At 37.9% G+C, this 22700-nt stretch overlaps 1 protein-coding gene across 1 annotated transcript in view; it reads right to left on the bottom strand.

Annotated features, from left to right (window-relative positions):
• FER (FER tyrosine kinase) overlaps window positions 1-22700 on the bottom strand; it is a 414556-nt gene that overhangs the window by 10981 nt on the left and 380875 nt on the right. Inside the window, exon 17 of the mRNA XM_049648899.1 lies at window positions 11726-11880. Within this exon, the coding sequence (XP_049504856.1) occupies window positions 11726-11880 (155 nt within the window). The remainder of the gene's footprint in view (window positions 1-11725; window positions 11881-22700) is intronic.

Raw genomic sequence — 22700 nt, 5'->3', positions numbered from 1 at the left:
GGTTATTGTATTCTTTGACTCTGATTGGTTCTGTTTTACATTTTCTATCTCTTACTGAAGTTCTCACAAAGCTCATTCACTCTTCTCTAGTCTGGTGAGCACCATTTGAACTCTTTGTCAAGTAGATTGGTTGTCTCCATTTCATTTAGTTCTTATTCTTTTCCTTTTTTTAAATGTTGATTATTATGTTTTTTTTAAGAGAAAGTGCAAGTAGGGGAGGGGACGAGAGGAGGGGAATAGAAGATCTGAAGTGGGCTCTGAGCTGACAGCAGAGAGCCCAATGTGGGGCTCAAACTCATGAACTGTGAGATCAAAGTCAGACGCTCAAATAACTGAGCCACCCAGGTTCCCCATTTAGTTCTTTTTCTGAGGTTTTGTTTTGTTCTTTCATTTGGGTTATCTTCCTCTGTCTCCTCATTTTGCTTATCTTCCTGTGTTTATTTATATGAATGAGGCAAAATAGCTATGTCTCCTAAATTTGAGAAAATGGTCTTGTGTACGGTCATTCCCTGTGTAGACTGTGTGTGCCTGGTGACTCTGACTGGCTGGAGCGTTGGCTGATGTGAGCTGGGGGTCCCCAGACTCTCTGCGCAGAGCGTGCTCTGGACAGCTGAAGTGGAAATGGGCTAGGGTAGTCCTGGGCTCTGCACGCAGAGATCACCCTGGCAGAAGAGCTGAGGCTAGAGTGGGTACAAGGCTGGGGTGCTCAGTGCAGGCAGAGGGTACCCTGGTAGGGTGGCTAAAACTGAGGGAGGCATGGGCCTGGATGTCTTGGGTTGCTCTATGCAGGGGGCATCCTGGTGGGGTGGCTAAAGCCAGGGCAAGGTGTGGTCTGGGCGTCTCAGGGCACTCTGTCCCAGAAGTGCCCTAGTAAGTCATCTGGAGCCAAAGTGGTGTGGGCCTGGTATGCTTCAGGATGCATTGCACCTGGGTCACCTTGGTGAAGACAGCTAGAGATAGAATGAGCACTAATCAGGGGTTCCCTGATGCTGTACTGGGGCTACCTTGTTAGGAGGGTTTGGGCTGGTATAGGCTAGGGGTTCAGGGTTCAGTGAGGTAGGCTGCCTATCAAGGAGCAGGGGAATGCAAACTATGGCACTTGCCAGCCCCTCTGATCTGGACAGAGCTCCAGCAGCTCCTGTGCCCTTTGGTAGAGTAATAGAGCTGGATCTTTTATATTGTAGTTGCTCTTTTAAACCACAGCCTTTATTTTTCATTATCCTAGGGTATCTGGGGCATGTATGTCATTGCCGTTTTGAGTTGTATTTTCCTGATGATGAGTGATGTTGAGCATCTTTTCACATACTCATTGGCTATACTATATGTCTTCTTTGGAAAACTGTCTATTCAGATCTATTTCTTAATTGAATTATTTTTTTTGATACTGAGTTTTATGAATTCTTTTATATATTTTGGATATCATTAACCTCTCACCAGACAAATGATATGCAAATATTTTCTCCATTTAGTAGGTTGCCTTTTCCTTTTGTTGATGCTTTCCTTTGCTGTGAAGAAACGGTTAGTCTGATGTAGTCCCATTACTTTGTTTTGCTTTTTCTGTATTTGCATTTGGTGTGAAATATAAAAACTTAGTTCCAAGACCAAGTCAAGGAAATTACTGCCTATATGTCCTTCTAGGAGTTCTGTGGTTTTGCATCTTATGTTCAGGTCTTGAATTCATTTTAAGTTAATTTTTGTGTATGGTATAAGACAGTGGTCCCATTTCATTCTTTTGCATGTGACTGTGCAGTTTCCCCAGCACCATTTTTTGAAAAGACTGTCCCTTTCCTATTGTATACTTTTGGCTTCTCTGTTTTAAACTGATTACCATATATGCATGGGTTTATTTCTGGGCCCTCTGCTTCATTGGTTTATGTATCAATTTTTAATGCCAGTATCATACTATTTTGATTACTACAGCTTTAGTACAGTTTGACATCAGGGAGTGCACTATCTCCAAAACTTTGTTCTTTCTCAAGATTGTCTTGGCTATTCATGGTCTTGTATAGTTCCAGACAAGTTTTAGAATTGTGGGTTCTATTTCTGTCAAAAATGCATTAAATCTGTAGATTGTTTTGGGTAGTAGAGACATTTAACAACATTAATTCTCATAATCCAGGAGCATGGAATATCTGCATTTATTTGCATAGTCTTGAATTTTTGTCATTAATATCTTACGGCATTTGTATACAAGTTTTTCACTTCCTATGTTAAATTTATTCATATTTTAGTCCTTTTGATGCAACTGTAAATGAGATTGTTTTCTTAATTTCTCTAATAGTTCGTTTTTATGTATAGAAATGCAAGATATTTTTGTATATTGTATCCTGCAACTTTACTGAATTCATTAATTAGTTCTTATAGTTATTGGTAGAGTGTTTAGGGTTTCTGTATATAATAATGTCATCTGCAAATAGTGATAATTTTACTTCTTTTCCACTTGGGATGCTTTTAATTTTTATTTTTTTACATTTATTTTGAGAGAAAAAAAAAGAGGGTAAGCGGGGGAGGGGAAGAGAACTAGAGAGAGAGATTCCCAAGCAGGCTCTGCACCATCAGCACAGGGCCCAACATGGGGCTCAAACTTAACAACCATGAGACCATGATCTGAGCCAAAACCAAGAGTTAGATGCTTAACTGAATGAGTCACCCAGGCTCCCCTTATTTTATTCTTATCTAATTGCTCTAGCTATGACTTACACTATTATGTTGAAAAACAGTGGTAAGAGTGGGAATCCTTGTCTTGCTCCTGATATTAGAAAAGCTTTTACCTTTTCATTGTTGAATATGATGTTAGCTGTAGGTTTGTGTCATATAGGGCCTATATTATGTTCAGATATGTTCTTTCTATACCCAATTTGTTGAGATTTTATCATAAATGGATGTTGAATTTTGTCAAATGCTTTTTCTGCATCTATTGAGATAATTTTTACCCCTCATTTTGTTAATAAGGCATATCCCATTGATTGACTTGTGGATGTTAAAACATTCTTGCATCCCTGGAATAAATCCCACTTGAATATGGTATATAACCTCTTAGTGTATTCTTGAATTTGGTTTGCCAAACTTTTGTTGAGGAATTTTTCAGCTATGTTCAAATGGGATATTGGCCTGTAATGTTCTTTTATTGTGGTGTCTTTGTCTGGTTTTGATATCAGAATAATGCCTTGTAAAATGACTTTGGAAGCATTTATTCCTCTTCTATTTTTTGGAAGTTTTATTATTTTATTTTATTATTACTTTTTTATTTTAAGTAGGCTTCATACCCGTTGTGGGGCTTGAACTCATGACCCTGAGATTAAGAGTTGCATACTTTACTGACTGAGCCATCCAGGCACCCAGGCACTCTGGATCCTGAGCATCCAGGAGTTTTAAAGAATTAATACCAATCCTTCTAAATGTTTGGTAGAATCCATCAGTGAAATCATGTGGTCCTGGACTTTTGTTTGTTGGTTTTTCTTTACTAGTAAGAAAACTGAATCAGTAATTGGTTTGTTCACATTTTCTATTTCTTCATAATTCAGTCTTGGTGTATTGTATATTTTTAGCAATTTATCTATTTCTTTTTCCATGTGTTGTTGGCATATTGTTGTTCATAGTAGTCTTTTATGATCCTTGGCACTTCTGTGATATCAACTGTAACTTCTCTTTCATTTCTGGTTTTGAGTCCTTTCTCTTTTTTCTTGGTCAGTAGAGTTGAAGTTTCTCAATTTTGTTTATTTTTTTTCAGAGAACAAGCTCTTAGTTTCACTGTTCTTTTTTATTTTCTTTTTTGTCTCTATTTCATTTATTTCTGCTCTGATCTTTGCTATTTCCTTCCTGCTACTAACCTTGGGTTTTGTTTATTCTTCTTTTTCTAGTTACTTGATGTATAATGTTAAGAGATTTTTCTTTTTCTTTTTCCCAAGAACTTCCCTCTTAGAATTGCTTTTACAGCATCTCATAAGTTTTGGTATGCTGTATTTCTGTTTTGATTTGTCTCAAGGTGTTTTTTGATTGCTCTTTTTGAGTTCTTCTCTAACCCATTGGTTTTTCAGTAGCATGTTGTTTAATGTCCCAGAAATTGTGAAATTTCATACCACCGTGGTCAGAAAAGATGCTCGATGTGATTTCTATCTTTGAAAATTATTAAGACTTGTTTTGTAGCCTACTATATGATCTGTCCTGACAAATGTTCCATGTGCACTTGAGAAGGATGTGTATTCTGTTGCTTTTGGATGAAATGTTCTATATATGTCTATGTAGTCCATCTGGTCCAGTGTGTCATTTAAAGCCCATATTTCTTTATTGATTTTTCAGTCTGGATGATCTCTCCATTGATGTAAGTGGTGTATTGAAGTCATCTATATTATTCCTGTCTATTTCTCCCTTTACTGTGTTAATATTTGCCTTATGTGTTTAGGTGAGCCTATATTGGCTATATAAATATTTACAAATGTTATATACTCTTGTTGCACTGGCCGCTTTATCATTATGTGATACCCTTCTTTGTCCTTGATTACAGTCTAAAAGTCTATTTGGTGTGATATAAACATAACTACCTTAGCTTTCTTTTGATTTCCATTTGCATGAAATATCTTTTCCTGTCCATTCGCTTTGAGTCTATGTATGTCCTTATATCTGCAGTGAGTTTCTTGTAGGCAGCATATAGATAAGCCTTGTTTCTGTTTTTCTTTGTAGGCATTCAGTCCTTTGGTTGGAGAATTTAGTCTATTTACACTCAAGGTAATTGTTGATACATATGTACTTATTGTCAGTTTGTTAATTGCTTTCTATTTGTAATTCTTCTGTTCCTTTATTTTTCTGTTGTTTTCCTTTGTGGTTTGATGACTTTCTTTAGTGGTATGCTTGAATTTCTTTTCTAAAAAGAAAAGATTTTTTTCTTTTCTAAAAAAGAAAGATTTTTGCTTTGTGGTTACCATGAGGGTTATATAAAACAACCTATATTTATAACAGTCTATTTTAAGTTGATACCAAGGTAGAATGGATTTTAAAGCTCCAAAAAATACTCTCCCCTACAACATTTTGTTTTTGATGTCACGGTTGACATCTTTTTATTTTGTGGTTATTGTTATTTTTGCTACTTTTGTCTTTTAACAAAGCTGGCTTTGTAAATGATGAATCTATTACCTTTACTATATATTTACCTTTATCAGTGAGATTTGTACTTTTATGTGTTTTCTTGTTACTAATAAGCACCCTCTCTTTTCAGTTTAGAGAAGTTATTTTAACTTGGTTAAGAGGCTGGTTTAGTGGTGACAAACTCTTTAGCTTTTGCCTGTCTGGAGAACTCTTTGTGTCTCCTTCAATTCTGAATGGTAACTTTGCCAGGTACAGCATTCTTGGTTGGCAAGGTTTTAGTTTCAGCACTCTGAAAATATTGTACTACTCTCTTCTGGCCTGCAAAGTTTCTGCTAGAAAGTTTGCTTATAATCTTATAGGGGCTACCTTGTATGTAACAATTTGCTTTTCTCTTGCTGATTTTAAGATTCTTTCCTTCTCTTTAACCTTTGACATTTAAATTACAATGTGTCTTTCCATGGGTCTCTTTGGGTTTACTCTATTTGGAACTCAGTGTGCGTCCTAGATCTTGGATATCTGTTTTCTTCTATAAATTAGGGAAGTGTTTTTTTTTTTTTTAATGTTATTTTTGAGAGACAGACAGAGCATGGGCAGGGGAAGGACAGAGAGAGAGGGAGACACAGAATCTGAAGCAGGCTCCAGGTTCTGAGCTGTCACCACAGAGCCTGATGTGGGGCTAGAACCCACAAACCGTGAGATCATGTATGACCTGATTCAAAGTCAGCTGCTTAACCAACTGCACCACCAGGCATCCCTAAATTAGGGAAGTTTTTAATCAATGTTTCTTCAAATAAGTTTTCTATCCCTTACACTCCCTCTTCTTCCTCTGGGGATTCTATAATGCAAATGCTAGTCTGCTTGATGGTGTCCTATAAGTACCTTGAGTTATCTTCACTTTCTAAAATTGTTTTTGCTGCTCTTATTGGGTGAGTTCCACTGCTCTATCTTCAAGTTAACTGATCTTTTCATCTAGTCTGCTGGAAATCCCCTCCACTGTTTTTTTTTTTTTTAGCTCAATGATTGCATTTTTTAGCTTTGTGACTTCTGTTTGGCACTTTGTTAGATTTTCTCTCTCTTCATTGAAGTTTCTCACTATGTTCATCTGTTCTTCTCCTGAGTTTGGTAAGCATCTTTGTGATCATTACTTTGAAGTCTTTATCAGGCAAATCATTTATCTCTGGCTAAATTTTTTTTCCTGAGGTTTTCTTTTGTTCTTTCATTTGGAACATATTTCAACGTTTCTTCATTTTGCTTGACTCTCTGTGTTGGGTTTTATGCACTCGATGAAACAGCCACCTCTCCCAGTCTTGAGGAAGTGGCCTCATGTGATACATGAATGCCATCAGTCAACCTTGCCCTAGCTCTTTGTTGTCTTCAAATCTTTGTGATCTATTTTGTTTTTAATAGCTCACAGTAGTTGAGGGTGTTCCTAGACCTATCAGGATCCAAAAGAATCTCAGCACCAACAATGTTTGATTTGCAGCCAGAGCCGAAGCTACTGGCTAAGGTCCCACAGTCCAATGGGACTACACATGTAAGTCCCACTGGCCACCAGATCCAGGTGATCTGGAGTTATCTCCTGGGCAGCAGTTGCAAAAATTGGGGCTCCAGATGAGTGCATATGCTCCCTTCTGGGAGATACCAGTGCGGTGGAGCGAGGCAGAGGGAGAGTGAAAAGATGGTCCACAGCCTATGTTACCTGAGCCTCTAGATTGTGCCAAACCTGAAGGCTGTCTCTCAGTCTGAAGCTTCTGCCTTCTTACATAGTCAGCTGTTGGTGCACTCCCTTGAGGAATGATGGCTTGCCAAGAACTTTCTCTCTCAATACAGTCCTGTGGGACTCAGGAATGCAAGTCCCCCTTGGTCACCAGAGCCAGATCAAGGGGCATTCTCTGGATGGCAACCCCCAAAACTGGGGCACCAGGTGTGTGTAAGAACTTTCTTCTGAGAGATATTGGTGCTCTGGAACACAACAGTGGCAGAGTGTGAGGATTGTGCTTGCCCTACAAGGTCTCTGGAAAGAATTATAGTCAGGTCTTGGATGTATGTTCAGTTAGAATCCTGCCCCTCTGGCTGTAGCCCTCACACAGAAAGAAAGAGCTCTTGGGCCTGTTGCCTCTTACTGTGCTCTACAGGTACTAGCTGTTTAAGAACTTTTTCTCCATTGGTTACGGTCCTGTGGGATCTGTGAAACTAAGTCCTGCTGACCACCAGAATCCAGGTGATATAAAGATGTTCTTAGGCATCATCTGCTAAAACCTGAGCACCAGACAAGGGTATAAGATCCTTTCTGGGAGATTCCAGCAAGCAAAGTAGAGGGAGAGTGAAGAGATGGTGTGCACTGGACTTTGTTTCTGGACAGAACCTCCACAGGCCTGTAATCAGGTGACATACATGAAGCCTGTTCTCAAGCCAAAGCTTGTGGGAAAAGCAAGTAAAGACTGTGGGCATGTTGCTGTCTGTCAGGGCACCAGGGTGGTAGTCTGCCAAGAATGGTCTCCAGTTGTTACAGTCACATGGGACATAGGAATGCAAGCCCCCTGACCTCCAGAACCTGAAGATCCTGGGGTGTTTCCTGTGCAACAGCTACATAAACCAGGGTACTGGACATGTGTAAAAGCTCCCCTCTGAGAGATACTGGTGCCCTGGGGGTGCGGCAGAGGGAGAATGTGAAGATGGCGCTTGCCGGCCTCCATTCCTAGAAAGTATCCCCTGCTGACCCCTAGATGTGTGTCAAATAAGATACCCCTCAGGCCGATGCTTTAAGGCTAGCAAATGAGCTTCTTTCACATGACCTGTCCATTGGCTGCTTCTGCTCTGGGCCCTAAGCAGGTGATTCCAAGCATGGGGCCCTTTTAAGAATTGTTTATACGTTCCCTGTAGCCTCTTTGGTTTTCAAAGGTAGATGTTTTGCAAGCTCATCTCTCAGGTGCAGGTCTTAAATGCTGGCGAGTCTGATGTGTGGGGGCTTAAATAATTCACTCCTCAGGGAGAAGCTTTAAGTTTTTAGTTCCCTGCCGTTTATGGTTCTCTGTGCTGGGGATAAGGTTTATGGTGAGATTGTGTCTCAGCCTGTCTTACCTGCTGTGATACATTTTTTCCCCCTTGTTTGTCCAATATATGGCAGTTGCGTAGTTTCTAGGTTTTTTGTTTGTTGTTTTTTTTTTGAGAAAATTGTTCCATATGTAGCTGTAGACTTGGTTTATCTGTGAGAGGCGGTATGACCTGGGGATCTCCCTGCATTGTCATCTTGAACCAGAACCTCGTTGGGTAATTTTAATGGGCTAAGAATAACTTGCAATTATACAGGATTTTGCTACTTTTCCATCTCATTTGAACCTCACAAATACCCTTACTATCTTCTCATCTTGCAAATTAGAAATCATAGGTGCAGAGAGGTAGATGACTTGCTAAGGTCGTGCAACTAATGACGTAACTAGTAGGAGTCTGGTCCTGGTGGTTGATCCAGGACTCTTTTCACTGTAAACCTTGCCTCCCTCTCATTTCAGAGTACTTATTTATGTCATGCTAATTCAATTAGAGGATGCAGCAGCCCCACATTCTTCAGTGACAAATGAAAAAGTGTCTTTTGCGATTTTTTTTTTTGATTATGTCTTAGTTGAAGAGGCATACACTATTTGCCCTTTACAAAGTACTTTTGCTAACAGCTATATTGAGGATGGTGGCAACATGTGCTGAAAAGGCTATTGAATATACTACCACTCTGTGTTTAATAAGGGTGGGGGGGATATATATATGCAATTATGTGTTATGTGGCTAGAGATGGGTGGGAGAGGGGCATCCGTGTCACTGTAAGCCCTTTACTATTGCTCGATTTAGAAAAAACAAGGATATTTGTCATTTTTTAAAAAAATTAAATGACAGCAACACTAATGACAAAATAATGGTGAAAGTACGTTTAACTCTATGGCTGTAAAGCAAAATTTCTGAGAGTTTCCTTAGACTGAAAGGTTTTACCATCAACCTTGCTCCTACACGTCATGAAAGACTTGTGCAGTATTTCAGCTACTCTGAGGCAAGAGTGAAGAAAAATAATCAGTGGGGAAAAAAGACCCTTGGAAAGGAGGCAAGTTTTTACTACCAATCATAAACCAGTATTTGCATAAAACATGAAAGAAACATAAGAAGAAGTAAGTTTTTCAATAGATTCTTATATTTTTCCCTCTTGTTAAACTCTGAAGGACTCCCTTACTGGGTTGGGTAATAAGTATTCCAGACTTCTTCCTCATCTACTGTTAAAAATCTCTCCTCCATTGTCATGTAAATTGTTCTGAATTGTATTAAGTTGATATTAAAGACTGCCAAAAAAATCTCCCTCATTGCCAACCAAAGATCTTCACACATCTTTTATTATTTCCAATGCTGTAGGTCAGGTTCTAAGAGCTATTTGAAAATAGAATTTTGATTTGTAAATACTTCAGTCACCTTGAAATTCAACTAAAACACATTTTGATTGAAAGGCAGAATTTTACTTGGCATAATTGCTTAACAGGAAGAGGACTTTCAAAGGCAGTGAAGAAGATCTGGCCAACAGGGTTAAAACAAATTTTAGGGAGCTAAATTTCAGGGTCTCCCAAGTCCAGTTCCAGCCCCTTTGTAGGGATGCTGTAAGAATCAATGAGAGGGGGTTAACCATGTTTTGTCCTTTAAAGAAAACCTCTGCATAAGTAACAAGTTAAAATCTTTTATCCCGTGATTGTTATTCATAGGAATATAATCTTAGAGTAATATCACTGTGGAAAATAGCAGGGCTGCCATTTTCTCTATATTCTGTGGAATGGTGGAATTAGTCTGTGATCATATAAAAATTTATCTTGCTAGCACTTGGGAAGACAAATTAGAGTGAGGATTAGCATCCTAGTGTTAAGTTTTGAAGTTAAGTTTCTAGTTCATTATTGGGAACTAGAACTTAGTCAATTGCTCATAATGACAACCACATACAACATATACTGCGTAGTATCATTAGTATCCAAAACACAAAACAGATCCTAGTGTCTGAAGCAGCCCCATCTAACATCCAAACCAATCCTAGAATTACCGTATGACTCTTAGTGTATATCCAGAACAACTAATAGCAGGTACTCAAATCCTCATACACAAATGTTCATAGCAGCACTATTCACAGTAGCCAAAAGGTGAAAAGTGCTCAAATATGAATCAACAGATGAATGGAAAACAAATTATCAATGTATACAATGGAATATTATTCAGCCATAAAAAAGAAAGAAGTTAATTACACATGCTACAACATCGATGAACCTCAAAAACATGAGAGTAAAAGAAGCCACACACAAAAGATCACGTATAGTATGATTCCATTTACACGAAATATGCAGTATAGGTAAATCCATAGCAATAAAAAAGTAGACATGTGGTAGCCAGTGGCTGCAGGGAAAGGAGGAATGGGGAGTAAATAGGCAAAGGGTATTACTTTAGAGTGATGAAAATGTTGGAATTAGAAGGAAGTAGTGGTTGTGTAACATTCTAAACAGTACTAAATACCACTAAATTATTCACTTTAAAATGGTTAATTTTATATAATATAAAATTTTAGCTCACTTAAAAGCTTTGTTTTTAACTTAGGCATTAAATTAGGGCATTTATAAATGCCTGATTTTTCATGATGAAGTAAATTTTCATTTTAAATCAATAAAGAGTCATTTTATGATATTTCAATTCAAAACATACCCATTCACCAACCCATGGCTCACATGCTGCTTCCCTTAATGAAAATGTAATTTATAATTTCACTTAAAGCACAATCTCTCTCCTTTTAATTCTGAACTGTTACCCATCTTGTTACAGCCCAGTTTATCCCAACCACAGATAACACAACCTGAATTTTTTCCATTATAATGACATACAAAAAAATCCCTGCTGTTTTAAAATGTAACTCCTCTCTCTCCCTCCAACATTTATACAAGTTCCAGAGACTAAAATGCAAAGAAACCAAGGCAGTTTTCAGAGTGAGAAACTATAGACTTAACAAATTTTAAAACCTACTATTAGATGAGGTTATTGGACCAATTGCAAGACATCTGAAAGCAGTGGTCCAGAGCCACAACAACACTTTAATGGTTAAATTATACAGTGAACGTAAAAATCATTTTTTTTGGATTAAAAAACCCTCAGATATATAGTCATATTTAAAAGTGCTTATAAGTACATCTACCTTTTAAATCTAGCAATCTGAGGGGCGCCTGGGTGGCTCAGTCGGTTAAGCATCTGACTTTGGCTCAGGTCATGATCTCATATCTCATGAGTTCAAGCCCCTCATCGGGGTCCGTGCTCACAGCTGGGAGCCTGGAGCCTGCTTCGGATTCTGTGTTTCCCTCTCTCTCTGCCCCTCCCCCGCTTGTGCTCTCTGTCTCTCAAAAAATGAATAAATGTTAAAAAAAAGTTTAAATCTAGCAATCTTACATATAGAAATTTGATCAATAAGGTCAATGAATTAGGTTTCTGCCCATGTGTAAGTACAAAATATGAACACTTAAATATTGTTGTGTTGATTTTCAAATCATTCTAACTTGGGCTCTGCCTTACTCCTCCAACTTTGCTTGTGAATGTTTTGTGCTGATGGAATACATTTTTACCACCAAAAAGAAAAACAGTCTATTCTTACCATAATTAAGAGCTTCTGGTGCTGTCCATTTAATGGGAATCTGCTTTAAGCCAGAAGATGAATACACTCCACCATCCTCTTGACGAGACATTCCAAAGTCACTGATTTTCAGAACGTTATTTTCACCTACCAGGCAGTTTCTTGCAGCAAGATCCCTAGGTTACAATAAGACATGGAAAATACCTATTAAAACAAATTGAAAGCTGCTTTCACATTTATGACTTCCACACTTTGCATTTTTTACATTTGCAATGTATTTATAATGAGGTTAAGAATGCTTGTGATTTACCAGTCCTTCTCATCTTTTCTGTCATAGGAAAAAATCACCAGTGAGAATATTTGCATAGGGAACAGGCCCCATGCTAATTTGCTAGGCACTGCATATATTTCCATTAAATAGAAAAACACGGATTCTAGGGTTAAGAGAAAAATCACAGGAGAGGCTAAGCAAACTTGGCATTATTTCTCATTGGACTGTTTTACATAACTTTCTGTGATGATGAAATATTTTCTATCTGTGCTGTGCTGCCCGATAGGTAGTCATTAGCCATGTGTGACTATTGAACACTTGGAATGAAACTTGTGTGATCGAGAAACTGAATTTTTAAATTTACTTTCAGTGAATTAAATTTAAATAGCTGTATGTCATTAGATAGCCTTTGGTTGTTGTAGCCTTAGAGCTTCCCAAAATGTAGAGAATGTTTCTCTTCTGACTGCATTGGGGACAGCCAAAACTCTGCATGATCTGGCTCTGTCTCTTCCACCGCATCTTGTTCCATTCTACATAATTTCTAAATTCTACCCATACTGGGCTTCTTTTTGTCCTTAAATGCAGGACAAGTCCCTGAAACATGACAAGCTTATTTCCACCACAGGGCCTTGCAGATAGCTGTTCCCTTCGTGTGGAATGTTTTCCTTCTAGGTTGTAGCATAGCTGACTCCTCTTCATTCATTCTTAGCTCAACTGCCCTCTTCTCATAGAAGTCTGTCTTGACCACCCTTAACTGCTAAAGAAGACAGCAGTGAGCATAACAGATGAAGTCTCTAATTCTAGTGACAAGCCCTTCAATAATCAAATCCCTATATGTACCTAAATGTTTATACATTTTTATATATGTATATATGTAGAGAAGGTATATGTATGTCCAAATATATACATATACACACAAAGAAAATCAGATAATATGTCAAATGGTGCTGAGTATTAAGAAAAAAAGTTTTATAAAGGGAGAGATTTACTAGAGTGAATCCTATTTTAATTTTTTAAATTAGTTTTATTTTTGAGAGGCAGAGCGCATGTGGGGGAGGGGCAGAGAGAGAGGGAGACACAGAATTGGAAGCAGGCTCCAGGCTCTGAGCTGTCAGCACAGAGCCCAATGCGGGGCCTGAACTCATGAACCACGATATCATGACCTGAGCTGAAGTCGGATGCTCAACCGAATGAGCCACCCAGGCGCCCCAGAGGGAATCCTATTTTAGACAGGCTGTTAGGAAGGTCTCTGATAATGTGATATTTGATCAAAGACATGAAAGAAGTTAAGAAGGAAGCCATGGGGATATCTAGAAAAGCATTCAAGATGCGATAGATACAAAGACCTTGAAATTGGTACATGCTTGGTATATTCAAGGAACATTAAGGAAGTCAGTATAGCTGGTGTGGAATGAGTTACAGGGAGACACTAGTAAATTTAATCAGGGGGTTAGCCAGGACCAGATGATGTTTAGCTTTTTCACAGTTAAGTTCCTTGGATTTTATTCACAATAAGCTAGGAGGTAACCAGAGAGTTCTGTACATAGGAATGATGTGATCTGACTTACATTTTGAAGGACTATATCCTATTGTGGGGAGAATGGACTGGCAGAACCAAAAAGGAGACTATTTCAGAAGTCTAGGAGAAGCAACAATAGCCTGCACTAAGATGGAGTCAGTCAGATTTGAGATATATTTGAAAAGTACAATCAATAGGATTTGCTGGTAGATTGGGCGTAGAATAGGAGAAAAAAAGTATCATGATGACTTCAAGATATTTTGGCCTGAGCACCTGGAAAGATGGAACTGACATGTACTGAAATGGGGAAGGTTAGTGGGAGGGCTGAGGACTAGATTCACAAAGTTTGGTGGAGCCAGCCAGTTGCCTCCTACTGTCCCATTTCCTCCTCTTTTTTAGTAAAAGAATCCCAATTTTAGCTGAATCTATTGTCATCCATCTAAAAACTCCTGTATTTTCCAACTTCTCCTGCAATGAGATGTGGCCATTATCTAAGTTCTGGACAATGAGATGCAAGCAGAAGAGATGTCCAAAATATCTAAGAAATGTCTTTAAAAGGAGGAATTCTCATTATATTTCTCCCTCCTGCTAATACAAAAAGGAAGCATACTGACGTTGGGAAAGCATCAGGAGATAAGGGGTCTGGGTCCCTACTGGAATTAGAGAATGCTTTCACCTAGAGACTGAGTGTAGAGAGGAAATAGAGGTGTTCAGGGACTAAGCCCTAGAGCACGCCATCATTTGGTTTGTTGTTTTGTAGGCTTCCCCTCATTTCTCTTGTAGCTTTCTCCTGATGTGGACTCCAGTCACACAGTATTACAAAGTAGGCAACATCAGTGTCTGAAAAGTAATAGAAAGCACATATTTGTGCCCTGAGGAACTAGGAAAAGAGGTCCTTGGAAGTGTAGGGAAAATCATAGAGGTCAAACAACCAAGAGAAGAGGATTACCTGGTTCCATGTTTGAACCCACACAAGTCTCAGGCTGAGTCCTAAGCAGCACATTTAGAGAACTAAACTCATTTAAACCACTGCCCATGTCTCAAAGTCATTCGTAAATGTCTCACACAGGGCAAACCAAAACACAGGCTTTGAGGCAGTAATTGTGATTTGAATCATTAAGAGACAGAATTTGCAATCTGACCCTGAGTTGATTGCCTGCCAAAACAAAAAAATCAACAATCTCCTGCAGAATTATAACAGGGATTTTGAGCCCACACAATGTAACATTCACAGTATCTAGGGCACAATTCATAATTGCTAAACATACAGAAAAGAAGAAAAATGTGATCAATTCTAAAGGGAAAAGCAATCAACAAATGCCAACATGATAGTAACCAGATATAAAGCAGCTATTATAACTATACTCCATAAAACAAATGAAAACACATTTGAAATTAATAGAAAAGCAGACAATCTCAGTAGACAATAAAAACTGTAAAAACTATAGAAATATAGAAACTTAAATATCTGAAATGAAAAATCCCTACATAGGATCAAAAGCATACTGGTGATAACAGATAAAGAGTCAGTAAACTTGGAGATAAACCAGTACAAAATACCCCAGCTGAAGGACACAAAGAGAGGAAAATAGAAAAAGTGAAAAGAGAATCAGGGACCTATACAATATCAAAAGACTGAAATACATGTTATTGGAGTCCCAGTAGTACAGGAACAAAGAGACTGAGGCAGAAAATCAGTTTAAAGAAATGGTGACTAAAGAATTCCCCTATTTAGTTAAAAGAATTAAATTTGCATATTCAAGAATCTCTGTGAGCTCCAAACAGGATAAAAATCAAAGGAAAAAAAAAAAAACATATACACATACCCTAATCGAGCTGCTAAAATCCAAAGAAAAGAAACCCTCTTAAAAGCTGATAGAGAATATGACACATTTGCTACAGAAAATGATTCAAATAATCACATATTTCTAAAAAAAAATTATGGGGGCAAAAGGCAGTGAAATAACGTCTTTCATTTCTTAAGATGGCAATTCTTCCCAATTGATCTATAGATTTAATGTACACCCAATCAAAATTCTAGCAGATGTCTTTGTCAACCCAGAATTCCATAGCTAGCAAAAATACCCTATAGAAATGAAGGCAGAATAAGGACATTGTCATATGAAAGAAAGCAGAGAGAACTCATTAACAGCAGATCTACTCTACCAGAAACACTACAAGCAGTGTTTCAGGCTACAGGGAAATGCAAGAAATCTGAAATATCAGGATGGAAGGAAACACAACAGGAATGGTAAATTTGTGGGCAAATATAGATTTTTTCCCTTTTAAATTCTTTAAAATGTGACTGAATATTGGAAATGAATATTATAGCATTATCTGACCAGGTTTTCAATGTATGTAAATGTTACACATAGGACAACTACCAGATAAAGGTTGGATGTTAGCAAAAGGACCCATACGGTTGCAAATTTTCTACATTTTACATGAAGTGATACAATATTAGCTCTAAGTAGTCTGTGGAAGGTTAGATGTATGCGTTGTAATCTATAGAGTAACTCCTAAAAAAGGTGTAAAGAGATAAAGCTAAAACATCAAGAGATCAAATTAAACAGAATGGTAAAAAAATATTCAAACATAATAGTCAAAAAATCAAATATTCAAAATATCAGTATCTAGACTAAAAAGTGGTTATTACTACTGATTCTATAGACAGAATAAGATATAGATAATAACAGTTCTATATTTACAAATATAAATTTGGTATCCAAAGATATTCCCAGAAAGCAAATCCAACTCAGATGGGTTGATTAGTAAGTTCTATCATACATTCAGGGAAGAAATAACAAAATTATGGAAACCTTTTCAAAAAAATAGAGAGTATTCTCTAAATGATTTTATGAGACCAGTAGAACTATAATACAAAACCTGGAAAAGATACTATCAAAGAAATTACAGAAAAATACTCTCATGATGCCAGAAACAAAATAATGTCAAATCAAATCCAGTAATACATATAAAAAAGATAACATGTCATGACCAAGCAGGGCTTATCCAATAAGGCAAGGTTGGTTTAACATATGAAAATTAACGTAATTCACTAGATTGACAGAATATAGGGAAGAAAACCCCATGATCATTCCAATTGATACAGAAGAAGCATTTGACAGCATTCAGTATTTGCTAATGATAAAATGTTCAGCAAACTGGAAAGACTAAAGAGCTTCCTCAACCTGACAAAGAGCATCTACAAAAAATTCAACCACCATATCATACTTAATGGTGAAAGATGAAATTGCTCCTCCTTGAGATCAAGGCAAAAATGCCTGCTTTCACCACTTCTATTCAAACGGACCTCTATTCTTGAGGTCCTAGGCTTTGAAATAAGGCATGGAAGCAAAAAAGAAAAAAAGCCACAAATATCACACACAAGTAAAACTAGCCCTATTGGCACTATTCACAAACATAATTTTTTTTCTATAGAAAATCTCAGGCTAGAGGAAAACACAGGCAGTAACCTCTTTGACATTGGCTGTAGCAACTTCTTTGTAGATATGTCTCCTGAGGCAAGGGAAACAAAAGCAAAAATAAATGACTGGGACTTCATCAAAATAAAACTTCTACACAGTGAAGGAAACAATCAGCAAGATTAAAAGGCAACCTACAGAATGGGAGAAGATATTTGCAAATGACCTAAGGAAGAGTTAGTATCCAAGATGTGTAAAACTCAATACCCCCAAAACTAATAATTTAATTAAAAATAGGCAGAAAACATGAACAGACATTTCTCCAAAGAGGACATCAAAGATGCTCAATATCACTCATCATCAGGGAAATATGAATCAAAACTACAATGAACTATCACCTCACACCTGTCAGAATGGTTAAAATCAACAATACATGAAACAGGTGCAGGTGAGGATGTGGAGAAAGGGGAACCCTCCTGTACTGTTGGTGGGGATGCAAACTGATGCAGCCATTGTGGAAAATAGCACAGAGGTTCCTCAAAAAGTTAAAAATAGAACTACCCTAAGATCCAGTAATTGCACTATTAGGTATTTACCCAAATGGATACAAAAATACTAATTCAAAAGGATACATGTACCCCAACATTTAAAGTAGCATTATCTATAATAGTTAAATTACGGAAACAATTCAGGTGTCCACTGACTGATGAATGAATAAAGAATATGTGGCGCATACACACACATGTAATGTATATTATTATATAATGGAATATTACTCAGCTATAAAAAATGAAATCTTGCCATTTGCAACAATGTGGATGGAGCTAAAGAGTATTATGCTAAGTGAAGTTAAGTCAGAGAAAGACAAATACCATATTATTTCACTCATATGTGGAATTTAAGAAGCAAAACAAATGAACAAAGGGGGAAAAAAAAGAGAGTGAGGCAAACCAAGAAACAGACTCTTAATTACAGAGAACAAACTGATGGTTACCAGAGGGGAGGTATGTGGGGTAGGTGGGATGGAAATAGGTGATGGGGATTAAGGAGTGCACTTGTGATGAGCACTGTGCTGTATGGAAGTGTTGAATCTGTACTGTGTGCCTGAGACTAACATTAAACTGTATGTGAACTAACTGGAATTTAAATACAAATTAAAAAAAAAAATCTTAGGGAATTTACATACCAAGAATTAGAATAAATGAATTTAGCAAGGTTGCAAGATAAAAGGTTAATATACAAAATTCTTGTATGCTAGCAGCAAATAATTGGAAAATAAATTCCATTTATAGTAATGCCACTAAAATATCTACAAATAAGTGTAGCAAAAGACAACCAAGTCCCTTATACTTAAAACTACAAAACTTGACAGAGAAAAAACAGTGAATAAACCAATGGAAAGATAGTCATACTGTGCTCATTGAGAAGAGTCAATATTGTTAGGATGGCCATTTTCTGCAAATCTGTAAATTTAATGCACTCTGAACCATTGTTCTAGCAGATGTCTTTGTAAAATTAAACAAGCTGCTTTTAAAATGAATATGTAAATAAAAGGTCCTAGAATAATCAAAATAATTTTTAAAAAGTACAGAGTTGGGGATGCCTGGGTGGCTTACTCCATTAAACATCCAACTTCAGGTCAGGTCATGATCTCGCGATTCGTGGGTTCGAACCCCACGTCGGCCTCTGCTTTGACAGTGCAGAGTCTGCTTGGGTCTCTTTCTCTCTCTCTCTCTCTCTCTGCCTGCCCCTCCCCTACTCATACTTTCTCTCTCAAAATAAAATTTAAAAAGTACAGAGTTGAAGGGCTTAACCTAAATTGATTTTAAATCTTAATACTGTTCAGTAAATGCACAAAGATATGATAGCTCATTGGAACAGAAGGTCAAGAAATACATCCACAAATGTATGGTTGGCTCATTTTTGACAGAATTACAATGGCATCAGTGCACATCTCTGAATCCTAGTGGGCCGCTGAGGCTTGGGGTAAAATGCCATTAGTCTTGGTTAGAATGATCTTTTATTCACCGCAGCATCTTAGTCGTTTACAGAATTTCTGTGTTCATGCTTTCCTCAGAATAATGCCTACACTTTACAACTGCATATACTTCCATTGTCATAACTATCTTCAGTATACCTCTGGCTTAGAGGTTTGTCCTCTGAAATGAGGATTACAGTTCTGTGAGGGATCAATCTAAAACCAATTTAGAGATACCTTCAGTCAATGTAAATAACATTTCAGTAACATTTACAGAAAACTCTACCTTTTTGGGGTTGCATGAAGTTCAAGTGACTGGAAATACTGCCTTTTTGGCATAATCTGTGAATTAAAACCTTAGGCCTTCAGGCAATCAACACGTACTGCACACTCGATGCTTGCCTAATGTTCTAATAAGTCTTAAAGAAGATAGGAAAAGCAGATATGATCTCTGGACTGAGACACTGATGATCTAATTTGGAAGGTAAGGCAGACATATACCTTTCTCCCTTCTTCTCCATACTTTTCTTTATTAAGCTTGCTATTGCCCTGAGTCGGAGTCTGGGAAACACACTGGTTATCCCTGCCTCTTCATGCATGAAACTGCTAGAGAACAAGCTTATATGAGCCTGTGTGTGCTACAGACTGCAAATTCTATAGGAACTCAGAGATGAGAAATCTCCTAATAGGCTGGTGTTGTCGTTCACAGGAGGTATCAGAGATAGCTATATCTCACCACATGCAGAGGAACAGAACAGCAAATACTGCTGACTGCCAAAAGGTTATGGAAATGTTCTACTTATGTCTGCCGAGTAATCTTCCTTGAAGATACAAAGTCAAACTTCTGGTTGTGTACCAGAGGTGTCTTACAAAGTCATACATAATATGAGATAGGCTAATTAAGGATAATGTGAGAACAGAGAGCAGTTATAGGAATCCAACTCCAGCAGGAAATAAAGAGGAGTAAATTTTCTTTGCTATCTGGAAAGCACGACAGTGGGCATCTTGCTCTGTGGAGATGTTGTCTTTTAGAGCAAATACTGTGGTAAACTAGGAACAGCCAGGAGGCCGAGCCAGAGTTCTCCTTGTCTTGATGCGTTACCCTAGACATCATTTACTGCTCGTAGCTATGATTACACAAAGTGAGGATTTATCCTTCACATAGGAAAGGAGTTAGAGAAATATTTGTGTTTTGTTTTTGTTTTGTACAGAAACTATTCCCACTGGTTCTGGCCAGTACTGAGCCACAAATAACTAGCAACATTTAGGCCCTCTTTAAGGCCTAGGGTTTTCTTATATATCTGACTAAAACATAGCATAAAGCCAAAAATGGTAGTGTGGGGGGAAATAGTAAATGAAGCAGATATTTGATGTAATCAAATCATGTACCACTTAATCCATGCCCAATGGCTACAACTTTTGAATTTGAAATAACAGAAGAGCCTTACCTTTAAGAAGTGACTCTTCAAACTCCCTTTGTTTGTTTAAAAAAAACCAAAAAACAAAAAAACCCAGAAATCGTTTGTATAACAAGCATATGAAAAACCTATTTTCTGAAAAAGCCTAAGTCATCAACTGCTTTAAAACAATGTATGTGAGTGTTTTAATGGAAGGAGAGTAGGATGCATATTTCTCTTTGGAAAATTTTGCACACAATAACAGAAACAGAATTGTAAACCGTCTTGTAGAATGGGCCCGGACACTGCGGTTGGGCAAGGTGGAGTGTCTTTGGCAACAGAGCTGACACCTTGGAGACCAGTTTCTACAGGCCAATACCAAAGCCACTACTGAGCTGATAGTGATGGGATCAGAGATTAGCCAAAAAAGAGATGACCAGCAAGACTCTTTCGCAAGTCCGCTGCTCATTCCCACTTCAGAATCTACCTTATTTTTCCTTTGAATAAAGTAAATATAAATACAAAAATCTTCCTACATTTCTCATTTTCAAGCATATCCTTGATTTCACTCCTAGTGTTCCACTGGTCTCTCTTCTCTTCATAACCTTCTCCATCAAACTTTGTACCCATCAATTGGGGAGTTCTCCCCCCATTATTACTGAGGCACTTATTTCTACAAGTACGGCTCCCAAAGGAAGCCCCAGCTGCAAAACTGAAAATTAGTCCTATATATTAAACTGTGTTTTCTCTTCCTTGGAAAAATTGTTCAGTGTCACAGACTTCTGGGAGGTTGGAAACAAAAGCGTTGCTTCTGTGAATGCAGTAACAGACCAGGCTGGAGGGAGGGTTAGAGTATAACTTATGCCTTTTTTGCTCTGGGCTGGTCGAAGGCCCTATGAGTATACATGGTGAGAGCCAAAGGACCCTGTTCCTAAAATCTCCCTGCTGCTCCCTGCCAGGCACAGAATCCTCAGTATTTGCGTGTCTTCATTTACTTAAAGCCACTGCTAAAATGCAAATTTGTTACCTGTGGGCAAGGGGGCACATATTTCCTCTGAGTCACATTTTGGTATAAATTATTTGAACACATAAATATGTATAAAGACATACAAAGTCTTAAGGGCTTTGTATGGGATGATAGGGCAGGTGTGTGAGAAGACGGGAAAAGGGAAAATCGATCAGCACAGGGAACTGGCAAAGAGCAGGCCTGGGCAAAGCACACAGTGAGTGGGCACTTGTGGGAAAAGTCACGGATGAATATGTAAGGGTGTGCTGTGGCGTTGGGGAGGGGTGGCAATGCAAGTATAACTTCTAAAAAGTTTGTCTAGGGCTAGCTCCGGTGTATTTACTCTAAACCCAGTTACCTTCTTCTCAGCAGGAGAAGATCACCACTGGGGGCTTGATCTATTTATACAGGAGAAATGCTCCACTGGGTTGCACTTGCGGAGAAACTGAGACCTTTGGTGATTTCCTCTAATGACGCTGCTTCCTGATAGTGGGACAAAAGCAACCAAGTCCTTGTCTGGCATGGCTGACTGATGGAGAGCCAGTTTATGAAAGCTATTGTAAGTCATCTGCCTTTACTTAAAATGGACATGTTGAGCGCATAAAAAGCGCTTACTTCTTTTGGCTCTTTCATCCCTGGGGCGACTTCCCTATAAGAGAATTCTATTTGGCAATACACATATACCAAATCCACATATTCTTGTATTTAGCTTAAAAGATCAAATTCCTGGGCAGTTAGCTAAAACAAAGGGACTCATATTAAATCTGGATATTGACAAAAAATTCAGAACCAAACACATATCATGACAACACTTTCTTCAGTCCTAAATTTATCTGAGAACCCAAGGGAAACTTTCCTTGTATTTAACTACTGTGATTAGCCTGGATGGTTTATAGTTTTATGAAATGTGTGCTCTATTTGTATAGTCAGATGTAAATCTCCCTCAGTCACTGCTGTCTGCTATCACCTGTGGGCCACATTGTGCAACGAGACACCAAATCTCTAGAGACTAGCTTTGGGTACACAATTTAAATAAATCTTGATCTAATGCTACATCTCTTAAGCAATAAAGAATCTGCTCGGGAGGAACAGGGGGTCAGATGAGGACAAATTAAAAAATATTGATGGAAAGTAAATGTTTAAATCTCGTTAGTTCAAATAAATATACCAAATCCCAGTGGGTAATTCAAGAACAAAACTGAATTCTGTCTCAAGCATGCACATTAAAGGCCAGTAGCTGTCTGAGGCTGTGATAAGATGCGTTGTGAGGACTCACTTCCGAAGTGAGCCTCCATACTAATGGCAAGAGCCTCTACTCCTAAAAGAAGGGAGATTTTTTTATTTTTTTATTTATTTTTATTTATTTTTTATTTTTTTATTTTTTATTTTTTAATATATGA

This window comes from Panthera uncia, assembly GCF_023721935.1.
Source record: "Panthera uncia isolate 11264 chromosome A1 unlocalized genomic scaffold, Puncia_PCG_1.0 HiC_scaffold_17, whole genome shotgun sequence".
Lineage (NCBI taxonomy): Eukaryota > Metazoa > Chordata > Mammalia > Carnivora > Felidae > Panthera > Panthera uncia.
This window is presented reverse-complemented; position numbering and strand designations above follow the sequence as displayed.